Here is a 13837-nt window from a genome sequence, read left to right on the forward strand (position 1 = left end):
TGCTACCAGCTGCATCAAGTTCACTGCAGTTAGTACATGTAACCACATTTACTTCCGCTTTTACTGTTCAAGTAAATTTGCATGCTCCCTACAATTGTCAGAAAAAAATCTAATGCAATAGTGGGAAATACACATTTTATCCTTGATTAATTATTATACCGCATATAATTAACAGAGCATGTGAACAGTGCCAGTTGTTTTTATTTTAAACGCGCAGCACACACACACACAAAACATCGACCTACTAGCAGTTGTCTGTATTATTGTTTTTTTGTACTAAGTGGTTGTTTGCGTTACAGCGCCATTGCTTTTATTTTGAAGGATATGATCTGATGCATGTGCCACACATCCCTTCTTCTGACTTTGACGCCCGTGGGTCTGAGAACAGTGGCGTGTCAGGTTACAGGCGTGGCGCAGTTTGATTCTGATCGTTTCGTAATTCATCATCGCTAAGCAGGAAGTGCAGCCATGGCGCAGGGGCTCAGAGAAAGGTTTGAAAATTTTCTCCATGAAAAGAATCTGCTGACAGATGCCCTGGCAAAGGTGGAAGCAAAAGTCGGAGTAAGCAGGACCTACATTGCTCTCGGTGAGTGTTGACGGGTGGAAAGAGAGGCAGAGGCTGTCCGCATCACTGAGGGACGCATAGATAAAGGAAATAAAAGCCCGATGGACAGACTCACATTTAGCTGCAGTTTCCTTTAGCCATAAGCTAACAAAAGAAATTGTGTTTATTTTACATCACCAGCTCGATACTATAAAAGTAGTCTCCATAATGTAGTTACTGGTTGTAACATAGGTATATAGGTATGATCCGGTTAATGTATTCGTGGGAAGAAAATCTTGACAATTGTGTGGTGTGATGTGTTTCAGCTGTCATCGGTGTAATCGCAGTTTACTTGGTCTTTGGATACGGAGCCTCCCTGCTATGTAACCTCATCGGGTTTCTGTATCCAGCCTACATATCGTAAGTATATGTTATTCTCAGAACACTTGGAAATGGCCTTAATCGCCTGTTATTTGCTCCTGTCGTTGTGCTTTCAAGTCACTGAATCTATAAAAAGGCCTGCGTTCATGTCAGCGCTAAGGACAACCTCCTTTAATCGAGATGACCACACCTGTGAGATTTATTTAGGGTATTGTAGCGCTTAAGCTCCAAAAGGATATAGATCTGTAGGCTTACTTAATATTTAAGCTTCTTTTTTGTGCAAAGTTTTTAATTTTTGAGTGCGTTTGCCCTCCACCAGTCTTTAATTATCATTTCCCGCAAACAAACAATGACAATAAAATACATAAGCACCTACAAAAATGTTAGTTTTAAGAAAAAGAACAATTTAAGCATTAAAAAAATCACAAAGGGAGAACAATATAATATCCACAACTGCACCAAAGAGTAAAACAGTGAACTGTGGATTATTAAACTGTATAGGTCTTTGTCTTCTAAGTCCCTATTAGTAAACAAATGATTCATTGATGGTATTTAATTTATTTATACTCAACTGGCTTATCTCAAAATGTAAAAGAACCAGTTTTGTCTTATCATTTCCTAACAACATTTCAATTTACAATAAGTCATTACACAGCAGTGGGGAGTGGATTTCATCACAGTAGGTGTTTCTCTAAAAGTGTTGTAATGAAGTTTAAGGATTTAAATTATCCACTCTTCTCTTCTTCAATGCCATGTGCCAGCATAGTGCAGAGCAGCTACCTGAACTCTACTCCCACAGAGGTCGATTTTCTTGCTAATAATTTTACATCTTCACTGGTTACGACTCTAGATATTGTAGCTCCCCTAATAAAGAAATTCCACGATCACAAGTACATCTGCTGTGATGCTTAGACTTCTGATTAAGTCTCACAAGTGTCAGCTTTGTTTTTATAGCCCACATAGATATAAAAATATGGATATGTTCTGATAAATGATTAGAATATAATATTTCTGACTGTCTGAGTCAAAATTAAATTGAATTGAATCGAATGGGGACCTTGTGAATCGGAACCAAATCAGTTATTGAAATCAGTGACGATACCCAGCCCTACTGCTGATTTGAGTCTTCCTGCATTGTCAACGTCCCAACATTTATCCAATTTGGGGTCACAGGGAGCTGCAGTCTGTCTTAGCTGTTATGGGATAAGAGGCAAGGTACCAGTCCATCACAGGCCCAACACTGAGACAGGCCCAGTTTTGAACCAGGAACTTTCTTTAATGTGAGGTGACTTTTTATCAATTATTGCCGTAGTTAGCCCTTAATTAGCCCCTGGCTTCTAGCTTTTTGGTTTAACATCTGCTAACACAGGGGAACATTGCTAGATAGATATAGATGATCTATTTTCATTTGACCCATGGAAATAATTCATCATAACGGGGTATCAGCGATGTAAGGTTTTGCCTTTTTTATAGCAATTCTTGCACAGAGTTACAAAAATGTTTAACGGGCTACTAATCTAAGGCAGTTGGAAAGAAAAGCGACTGGACTACTTTGAGATTCTTGAAGAAGCTTCAGCTCTCATCCAAGACTCTTCAGTTCTGAAGCTTCATCAGTTCTGGGAACTGAAAGATTACCATGATCTGGATGACTGAGAACCTACACAGATTTATCATCTATTAATTGTAAACTGAACTTCATCTATAAAGTTAGTGGATTTCCCCTGTGACTTACAAAGAAAGCATTTAAAAAATTTTGTCATCAAAAGTTTTAAAACAGTTCTTATCATTGTGATATTATCTAGTAAAATCTCAGGGCTAATACTACATGCAGTCAGCATAGTGTCACATGTTGGCCTGCTGCCGTCACTATGAATGTTTTCCTTGTCTCAAGTTTTTTGAGAAACAGCTTGATAGAAAGTAACCAGAATTGTCCTCAACATTTGATACATTTTATTAATCTTAAGATATCAGTATTTTCTCAAGTCAAAAGTATGGGTGTTACATTATTTGGTACAAGAGAAGAAAAGAGTAATAATGTTAAACAATAAGCTCAGAGTGGAGCTAATAATCTGCATAGGTTTATTTGTACAAACATATGTTATCTTCACTGTAACTCTGTTTATAACAGGTTATTTTATCCTGATTTTGTAAATCTTATTTGAAATGACTCATCCTTTCGAAACTAAACTGAAATCTCTAGAGCTAGCAGCTCTTTAAAAGTTAAGCCATTACTTGCAACATGGTTGCCTGGGTGTTTGCGTGATTATTTCTTAGTTGTGTAACAGTGTTTCTGTTTGTTGCAATAAATCTTGTGGTGTTGGAAATCCTGTCTATTCCCCCCTTAAATAGTACTACATTTGTAAGGAAAATGCATTTGTGGGTTGAGCAGCAGAGTTAAAAAAGTTTGGTTGGTTGCTTGATTAGCTAGGATGAGAATTGGAAAAGGCTGTAGTTCAGGCTGTCCACTACTGTGAATACTGTGAATCCCAGGCGACACCTTGCAAGTGGAGCATGGTAGCTGTGCTTCATTTTAATAATTTTAAATGGCAACGAAATGTCTAAATTAGACAAAATCTGTATCAACAGCATGATCAAAATGTTGTAGCTTCTGTTTCATCACTGTAGAGTTCTGGTGCTTTTCAATAATAGAATAAAAAAAAACAACTTGTTTCAGAGTTGACCCTTTTCACATATGAGTTAAACTGATTGTAACATTAGTCTCCCATGAAAATGACGAGTATGGCTGTAATATTGGAAGGCATGGCATGGTCTGTGTGCCTTGTAGTCACACAAATAAATCAAACCACTGCTGTAAGATTTATAAACCCCTCATTTGTGTGATAAATTCTTAATGGTGTGTATAAATGTTGTTGTGATGTATTCTGTGAACACCTCAACATGCACGTTTTCACCAAATGGCCATATAGACTAAGTGAGTTTAAGTATTAATGACATATAATGGATGTGTTGGTACTACTGGAGGAAAATGAAAATTCATGACCCATTGATTAACAGGCCGATTTCTGTGTATTCATCCTATGCATTCACAAGGTGGTATTGTCTGTTCAATTTATTATTGATGCTTGAATACATCAATACATGCTGCATATTGAAAGCGAGATATGAGCTTGATCCATGTGCACATTCATGGTCCTTACAGAACAGTGCTTACAGGTATGTGTAAAAGAAGTACCAAACATGTCTTTGTTCTTCCCAGGATTAAGGCCATTGAAAGTGCCACCAAAGATGATGATACTAAGTGGCTGACCTACTGGGTGGTGTATGGAGTCTTCAGTGTGGCAGAGTTTTTTGCTGACATCTTCCTTTCCTGGTTCCCATTCTACTATATTGGAAAGGTAATCCAGTTGGTCTCTGTGCCTGTCCTCCTGGCACTTACATTGATAAGGCATTACATTTTGACCACTGACAGGTGAAGTAAATAACACGGAGAATCTCTTGGGAGCAAATAAAAATTTTGCCCTTGAAGTTGATCTGTTACAAGGATTTGAGCGAGTTTGACAAAGGCCAAATTGTGATGTCTGTGTATCTACAAAACTGCAGCTCTTGTAGGATGTTCCCAGTCTGCAGTTGTCAGTGTCAATCAGAAATGGTTCAAGGACAGAACAGTAGTGAACCAGCAACAGGGTCATGAGCAATGTTCCCTCTAATTTTTCATGTGTCTGAGCGAACACACAAACTCCCTGAGCGGTCCCTTGGACCACTGTGAGCAACAGCAGACGTGTGCACTGTGGTCACGCCAGCATCAAATCCATCCAAGTTACATGGTTTATTAAAATAATCAAATTACAGCATTTACATTTATGCTAGACTACTTTTAATTAACTGCTTTAGCCCACTTACAATGAAAATTTAAATAAATCTTGTTCGTGACCTGTGTAGTATTTTTTGAAAACACAACTTTCTTTTTTTTTTTTAATATTATTTTTATAAAGCTCTGACTTGTATTATGAGTCTGAGTCTGTGGTCTGGGAGACAGTCCTGTAACTCTCTGTCAGCAAAATACAGTATATAATGACCAATGTTGGGCAGTTAATGATATAGTTACTTCTTCAAAAAAGTAACTGAGTTATGCAAACAACAAAGTTTTTTTGCAGCTGTTTACCTTAAAATGCAGCCAAGGCGTTTTTTTAAACAAACATTTCAAACTATTTACAGAACAATCAGCTGTTCTGCATCAAATCTGATGCCACACAAATTATTTGTGTCAGTCCAAAAAAATAATTTCTGTCCACTATGAGATGAAGGAGAACAACAGCCTGATATCTGCAGGCCTGACAACAGGAGATGTATCACTGCTGTAACACCTGTAACATTCAGCAGTCGCCTCATTGTTCTGACACACACAACAAAACTATCGACTACACTACACACTAACTACACAAGATTTTCGCTAAACGTCGCAAATCTCTCACATCTCAAAACACCGCTCTACTCCTAAAACTTCCCCCCTTCCTAAACAATTAAATGCCTTGTTGCCATATCATTTTTTGATTGGTAGATATGGTACATTTTTCGACCAATAAGAAAGGGTGGGGTTTTCTGGTTTTGTCTTTGCTCACAGGCGGAGAATGCTTTTGAGTGTTTTCCTTATAAAATGCAGTTTTTACCGTTTCTTCCCGCAGTAAATATAAACAACGATAGTATTCAGGAAGAAAACCAAACATTGCAGATACATTTTTATTATAACTCTGGTTTTATCAACACAATTTAAAAACTGGTATAAAGTCCACACTTTTTCCGTCAATTGTTCCGTCTGTCCTGCTCACATCTCCAGTGGTTGTACACGTTGTCATTAAGTGGCTTCACTCCACATCAGCCACGCTGCTTTGCTAGCTAAAACACCGGTGTCGGCACATAAGGACGCTGTCATAGACTGTCAATGACGTTGATTAGCTGCGTATATACGAATGTGAATCGCATTATTGGCTGGACTATGGGATAAGGTGGCATCGTGCTAATTCCATACGGGAGCAGCCAGTAGCTTATTGACTAACACTGCAAAAAAGAATTTTTAAAGTATTAATTTTAATTTCAATTCAGGTTAGATTTTTTTTTGTGCCCAACGCAGATTTTCTGTGCGCAGCGACCGTGCCAGCAGTGCGCAATTGCACACGCGCGCAGCTTAGAGGGAACATTGGTCACGAGCATCCAAGGCTCATTCATGCACGTGTAAAGGCTGGCCCATGTGGTCCAATTCAACAGATGAGTTTCTGTACCTGAAATTGCTATTAATGCTGGTCATGATAGGAGAGGGAAAAAATGCTGGTTATGATAGAAAGCTGTCAGGATACTGTGCATCGCAGTTTGTTGTGCATCGGGCTGCAAAGCCACAGACCAGTCAGGGTCATGTTGAATGTTTTCCGCTAGGCAATGTAAGAAGGTGATTTGGCCTGAAAAATCGTATTTTCTTTTACATCACGTGGATGGCCTAGTGTGTGTGTGTGTGTGTGTGTGTGTGTGTGTGTGTGTGTGTGTGTGTGTGTGTGTGTGTGTGTGTGTGTGTGTGTGTGTGTGTGTGTTGCTTACCTGGGGAACACCTGGCACCAGTATGCACTAAGGGAAGAAGTCAAGTTGACAGAGACGGTATGATCCTTTGGGCAATTCCCTGCTGGGAATCCTTGAGTCCCGAAATCCATGTGAATGTTACCATGACACATATCACCTACCTAAGCATTGTACGAGACCGTGTGCATCCTTTAATTGAAACGGTAGTCCCTGATGGGTGGGCCTCTTTCAGCAGGATAATGTACACTGCAACAAAGCAGAAATGGTTGGGAGCACAACAATGACTTTGAGGTGCTGACCTGGATTCAAAATTCCCCTCATCCTGTCGGGCATCTGTAGAATGTAATGTGTAAACGAGCCCGATCCATGTAGGCCCCACCTCCCAACCTACACGACTTAAAAGTTCTGTTACTAATATCATACTGCCAGATACAACAAAATCATTACAGGGGTCTAGTGGAGTCCATGCCTCAATGACTCAGGGCCGGTTTGGCAGCAAAAGGGGGACCAGCAATTTAGGCAGGTGGTCATAATGCCTGAAAGTTATATTATTATTATTCTGTTTAGTGCCAAATTCTATACCTGTTTTAATTTTTTGAGAGAAATTTTGTTTTTTTTCCCCAGTGTGCCTTCTTGGTGTGGTGTATGGCTCCAACTCCTTCTAATGGATCGGTGCAGATATATAACCGCATCATTCGACCATTCTTCCTCAAGAACGAGGCCAAGATTGATGATGTAGTGAATAACATCAAGGACAAGGCGTCAGAAGCTGCAGACAAGTTCAAGGATGAGGGTGACTAAATCATCATAATTGTGTAGTGTTTGCTAAAAGAGCCTAAATGATATATCAGATCCTATTTAAGATGCAATGAAAAATTGCCTTCAAGAGATTTAACTGTAGCTGCTCACATTCAGCTAGCTAAGCTCGGATAAGAGGTGAAACGTCTTCAAGAAACTCAAAAAGTCTACTGGCCTTTCTTTTCAAGCTCCTTAGATATTAAACAGACTTAAACCTCCTAGCAGAGACCACTTTGTATTCATGTGAGTGTAATGCAGATAATGGTCTCCCTCTTACGAGAGGGAAGAAACACGTGTCCTGCTTCCCACATTGCCTGGATAGGCAGCTACTAAGCATCCCTGAAGTGAAACATGTTGTGTGCTAAATGTAAGAACAGCAAACCTCAGACAATACTCCAACTTGAGTTCTTTCTCTAGCTTGGGAGTAATTTTGTGAATTTGTATACATTTCAGTTATTTAAAAAAAATGGCAATAATAAAGTCAACCAAAAACAGAAAAAAAGGATTGAAACATTTTCAGTAAAAAATACAGGAGATTTTCACATATCATCCACTGTACCAAACGTACACAACAACAGCACAACAAGGTCCAAATCCCCAAAACTAGGGGTGGGCCATAATTTAAAATAGTTTCATAGTAGACATGTTTATATTTTGTAGTTGTAAATTAAAATTAAGTTGATCTTGGATTCCATTTTGCAGGTTTCTAAAGTCAAACATCTGCAGTGCTGATGTACTACGTTTCACTGACAGTATCTTTGTATTTGTTTGTGATTTGTCCACAGCTAAGAAAGCCACAGCAAACCTCATATTTGAGGAGAAGAAGAGCTCCTAAGAATGAAGTCTGTCCACAGTGCCAGCTCTGTAGCTGACTCATTGAAGAAATTTTGCCTTGAAAATGTCAGTTTTTACAGCACCTATTCAGAACACATCTGTAAGCTTCATGCCTGTGATATTAAATGTAAAACTGTAGCAGTCAAAGCCGCTCCATGTTTTGTTTGGTTTTTCTGGAAGGCTCTCAGTTTAACTGTATGGTAGTCCTGGTATGCTTCTTGAACCAAATAAAAACTACTTTACTAAAACCATTTCCTAATGTTAATGATCGTACAACAGATTTGATGGAGATTATTCAGTTTGCTGTTGAGGAGTTGATATGACTCAGGTCTTACTGACAACTCATGTACTTTGCTGTTCTTTTGTTTTTCCTTTATCGCTGCCTAAGTAATATTTGGTGCCAGTTTGATCAGCTCATTGAAAAGATGTTAAGTTAACTAGTAAGAGACTTCAAATGGAACAAATTGTGTGTTTTATATCCCCTTAATGAAATGTTTTGAAAAAAAAAGAAGGTTAAAACTATTCACTTTCGGTCTGGCCTTATATATAGTGTAAATCCAGCTGGGATGTGAGGAGGTTGAACAGGTCACCTAATAATTGGAAGGTTGTTGGTTTGATCCCTGTCTGCTCCAGCCTGTATGCCAAATATCCTTGGGCAAGACAGTAACCCTAGGTTGCTTTATACTCTGATAAAGAGCACTTATGTAGGAAACGCATAGAGGGAAAAAAGTGCTTGTATAAATGGGGGTGAATGAGGACAGGTTCTGTAAATGCTTTATTAAGGTCTCAGTTAGACTAGAAAACTGCTATATAAGAACCAGTTCATTTACTAGTGTGTTTTTAGCTGTCACTGTACAGGGATGTAAAAATACAACAATACTGTTGACCAAAATATCCTATTAGAGTGAGTAATAGACTCCAGTTTGTGCATGTAAATGGAGAGTCCTCTTCACACACTGAGGTTAATTATGGAGTTCCACGTGGTTCAGTGCTAGGACCAATTCTGTTTACATTATACATGCTTGCCTTAGGCAGTATCAACAGAAGGCATTGTGTACATTTTCACTCCTATGCAGATGACACACAGCTTTATCTATCCATGAAGCCAGATAACACACACCAATTAGTTAAACTGCAGGAATGTCTTAAAGACATAAAGACCTGGATGGCCTCTAAATGTTCTGCTTCTAAATTTAGATAAAACAGAGGTTATTGTACTCGGCCCTGAAAATCTTAGAAATATGGTATCTAACTGGATTTTTACTCTGGATGGCATTACCTTGGCCTCCAGTAATGCTTGGAGTCATTTCTGACCAGGATATGTCCAGTGCACATATTAAACAAAGATTTACGACTACTTCTTCCATTTGTTCCATATCCACACTGAGAAACTAGTTCCCATTGTATCTTAATGACCTTGTAGTACCATATCACCACATTAGAGCACTTCACTCTCACACTGCAGGCTTACTTGTTGTTCCTGGAGTATTTAAAAGTAGAATGGGAGGCAGAGCCTTCAGTTTTCAGGCCCCTCTTCTGTGGAACCAGCTTCCAGTTTGGATTCGGGAGACAGACACCATCTTTACTTTTAAGATTAGGCTTAAAACTTTCCTTTTTGCTAAAGCATATAGTTGGAGCTGGATCAGGTCACCCTGAATCCTCCCTTAGTTATGCTGCAATGGGTTTTTTGCTCTGCTGGAGGATACATTTAGTATTTCTTCATCATTCACCCTTCTCACTCAAAATGTGTTGATAGACTCCTCTGCATTGAATCATGCTTGTTATTAATCTCTGGCTCTCTTGCAAAGCATGTCTTGTCTTTTATCCCATCTTCCTTCTCTCACCCCAACTGGTTGCAGCAGATGGCTCCGCCCCTCCCTGAGCCGGGTTCTGCTGGAAGTTTCTTCCTGTTAAAAGGGAGTTTTTCCTTCCCACTGTCGCTGAAGTGCTTGCTCATAGAGGGGTCTTATGATTGTTGTTTTTTCTCTCTGTATGTATTATTGTAAGGTCTACCTTACAATATAAAGCACCTCAAGGTGACTGCTTTTGTGATTTGGCGCTGTATAAATAAAACTGAATTGAATTAATCAGAGTGTAGCTTCAAGTCAATTAAACTTCTTGGTTATTTAGCTGGTCAGTTAAGGTGCAGAAGGGGTTGTTATTCAGTTTCAGCTGTTTTGATGTTAATGAAATTAACAATAGGTGCACTACAGGTAGAACAATGAAACAACCCCCAAAACAGGAATGGTGTTACAGGCCACTGACTTTTTACCTCTTTTCTGTTTTTCACTAGTTTTGCTTTTGTGTAGAAGTCCAGAGTCCGGGTCACTACTTGTAGCATGAGGCGAGACTTGGACCCTACAGGTTGCAAAGGTAGTTCAACTCCTCTAAGATTCCTCTAAGTTTGACTCCTCTCCTGGCTGTAGCTCAGGAGGTAGAGCAGGTCATCTACTGATCGAAGGTTAGTGGTTTGATGCTTCAATAAGATACCAGTGTGCTTTCTGATGCATCCATCGAAGCAAATATTAGCTAGGAAGCACTGAAAAGCATAGAAGAAAGTGCTGAATGGGTGAGTGTGGCATGTTGTATAAAGTGCTTTGAGTGCTCCAGGAGAGTAGAAAAGCGCTATATAGGAATCAGTCCATTTACCATAGCAACATGTGCCACTGCAATAAGGTTTGCTGAGATTAGTTACCCTGGGACCCTGTTTACTAGAAGGTTTTAAAATTTCTGTACTTTTAGGTGACAGGAGACATGTGGCCTGGTCAAAACACAGAGAGCTGCACTCTAAAAGATCTTTAAACATAGTAAACATACCTTGTGTGCCACAGACTGCTCCCAAACACGAGGGGACAAGTAATACCTCTAAAACACTTAAGTTGGCTTTATTAAACATTAGATCTCTAGCTGGGAAAACATTTTTAATTAATGATTTAATCACTGAGCACAGCCTTGATTTTATGTTTTTAACTGAAACTTGGTTGGACCAAAGTAACAGTGGAGCTGTTCTTATCGAGACGACCCCTCCTAACTACAGTTTTATCAGTGAGGTCAGGGCGAGCAGGAGAGGAGGAGGGGTTGCTGTCTTATTTAATGAATCATTTCAATGTAAGCAGCTATCTCCTGGAAGTTTTCAGTCTTTTGAATATGTGGCTTTACAGCTGAAGGCCCCATCCAAAGTTGTGTTTCTTAATGTTTACAGGCCTCCCAAATACTGCACAGACTTTTTTAATGACCTCAGTGAACTGCTGTCTGTGATCTGTGTTGATTTTGACTGTGTAATTATTGTTGGGGATTTTAACATCCATGTGGACAACCCTCAGGACAAAGGGACTAAAGACCTGAGTAACACTCTGGGCAACTTTGGGCTGACTCAGCATGTAACAGAGGCCACACATAATAGAGGACACACTCTTGACCTACTGATCTCCAAGCCTGAGCATTTCAAAGGTTACTGTGTCTGATGTGGGCCTGTCTGATCATTACTGTGTTTTCTTTGAAAGTAAAATCTCAGCCCACACAAATATATCAACAACAGTGATCACAAAACGGTGTATAACTGAACACAGTAGTGCAATTTTTAACCAGGTCTTCCCATTAACACCTGACCTGCCCAGAGGGTCAGTCAATGAGCTCGTCAATAGCTTCAATGCTAACATGTTAAATGTAATGGACACTATTGCTCCCATTAAGGTGAAGGTTATCTCTGGAAGGAAAAAGTCTCCATGGAGAAACTCCACACTGGTGAAAAATGAAAAAAGAGAGTGTAGGAAAGCTGAGCGCAGATGGAGAAAAACAAACCTCCAGGTTCATTATGACATTTATAAAGAGAAACTTCACAATTATAATTTACAACTGAGGAATGCAAGGAGGTCCTACTTCTCTGACATCATCACTAAAAACAGCCATAATGCTCGGGTCTTATTTTCTACAGTTGACAGGCTAACAAACCCTCCTGTGTCAGTGGCAGCTGAACTTCATTCGACCATGGCCTGCAATGACTTTGCCAAATTCTTCACTGAAAAAATCCAAAAAATTAGACAAGCAATTGGTACATCAACAGCAGATCCAGGATATGTACTGTGTCCACCAAAAAACTGTTTAAACACCATGAAACAGTTTCAACCTATTAACAGCAAAGACCTGGAGGACATCTTAGGTAAACTGAACTCCTCCTCCTGCTGTTTAGATGTCCTGCCAACAAGTTTTTTCAAAAAGGTCTCAAAGACTTTAGAGTCAGACCTGTTACAGATCGTCAACTTTTCTTTATTATCAGGTGTGTTTCCAGAATCACTAAAAACTGCTGTAATCAAACCTATACTGAAAAAGGACAATCTTGACAAGACACAAATGAACAACTACAGGCCGATCTCAAATCTCCCGTTTTTAAGTAAGATCATTGAAAAAGCAGTTTCTCAACAGCTCAGTTACTTCTTAAAACAGAATAATTGCTACGATGCCTTCCAGTCAGGTTTTAGACAGAACCACAGCACTGAAACCGCTCTGACCAAAGTGTTTAATGACATATGTCTGAATACAGACAGTGGAAAAATGTCAGTCCTAGTTTTACTGGATCTCAGTGCAGCATTTGATACAGTTGACCACAACATATTACTCAAACGACTGGAGAACTGGACAGGTCTTTCAGGAACTGTACTAAACTGGTTCAAAACATACGTAGAAAACAGGAAATACTTTGTATCAATAGGTAACTTCACATCTGAGCAGACAAGTATCACATGTGGAGTTCCCCAAGGTTCCATCTTGGGACCCCTTCTGTTTAACATCTACATGCTCCCACTGGCACAGATTATAAACAACAACAAAATAAACTATCACAGCTATGCAGATGACACACAAATATATATCACAATGTCACCAGGAGACCGAGGCCCTGTACAGGCTCTTGGTAAATGCATTGAGGAAATCAATGACTGGTTGTGCCACAATTTTCTCCAGCTAAACAAAAACAAAACTGAGGTAATAGTCTTTGGCGCCAAAGAAAAACGATTACAGGTCACCAGAGAACTTCAATCTATACATCTAAAAACCACAAACCAGGCGAGAAATTTGGGTGTAGTGATGGATGCAGACCTAAACTTAGAAAAACACATTAAGACAATAACAAAGTCAGCTTACTATCACCTCAAGAATATATCAAGGATAAAAGATCTGATGTCTCAACAGGACCTGGAAAAACTAGTCCATGCATTCATCTTTAGTAGGCTTGATTACTGTAACAGCATCTTTACAGGTCTACCTAAAAAATCAGTCAGACAACTACAGCTCATTCAGAACTCTGTTGCTCGAGTCCTCACTAAGACCAAAAAAGTGGACCACATCAGTCCAGCTCTGAGGTCCTTACACTGGCTGCCTGTCCGTCAGAGGATAGACTTTAAAGTTCTGATGCTGGCCTATAAAGCTCTGAATGGTTTAGGACCAAAATACATCAATGACCTCCTGACCCAGTATGAACCTTCCAGATCCCTCAGGTCATCTGGATCCGGTCTTTTATCAGTTCCCAGAGTCAGAACCAGACACGGAGAAGCTGCATTCAGCTTTTATGCTCCTTATATCTGGAACAAACTCCCAGAAAGCCTCAGATCAGCTGAAACACTCAGTTTATTTAAATCCAGGTTGAAGACTCACCTGTTCTCAGCTGCATTTGAATAAAGCACCAAATCCACACTTTTAAGCTTAAATTTCAAAACTTACATTTAACTACTGATTTTATCTACTGTTCTGATTTTATCT

At 39.4% G+C, this 13837-nt stretch overlaps 1 protein-coding gene across 1 annotated transcript; it reads left to right on the plus strand.

Moving 5' to 3' along the window:
* The first annotated feature begins 357 nt into the window (after window positions 1-357).
* Window positions 358-10170, plus strand: reep5 (receptor accessory protein 5). Its single transcript, XM_085464450.1, has 5 exons — window positions 358-586; window positions 871-964; window positions 4143-4281; window positions 7076-7244; window positions 8035-10170. Exons 1-5 carry the CDS (start codon window positions 469-471, stop codon window positions 8082-8084), a joined length of 570 nt encoding a protein of 189 aa, XP_085320576.1. The 5' UTR covers window positions 358-468; the 3' UTR covers window positions 8085-10170.
* Window positions 10171-13837: the final 3667 nt, after the last annotated feature.

Source organism: Copadichromis virginalis, linkage group LG7 (assembly GCF_057382275.1).
Source record: "Copadichromis virginalis isolate Kocher_CV1m ecotype Utaka linkage group LG7, C_Virginalis_male_GT1.1, whole genome shotgun sequence".
Lineage (NCBI taxonomy): Eukaryota > Metazoa > Chordata > Actinopteri > Cichliformes > Cichlidae > Copadichromis > Copadichromis virginalis.

Coding starts and splice junctions, on each gene's coding strand:
- reep5 (XM_085464450.1), top strand. CDS start 469: ATGGCGCAGGGGCTCAGAGAAAGGTTTGAAAATTTTCTCCATGAAAAG. Junction 587..870: donor CAGGACCTACATTGCTCTCG/GTGAGTGTTGAC, acceptor GATGTGTTTCAG/CTGTCATCGGTGTAATCGCA. Junction 7,245..8,034: donor AGACAAGTTCAAGGATGAGG/GTGACTAAATCA, acceptor ATTTGTCCACAG/CTAAGAAAGCCACAGCAAAC.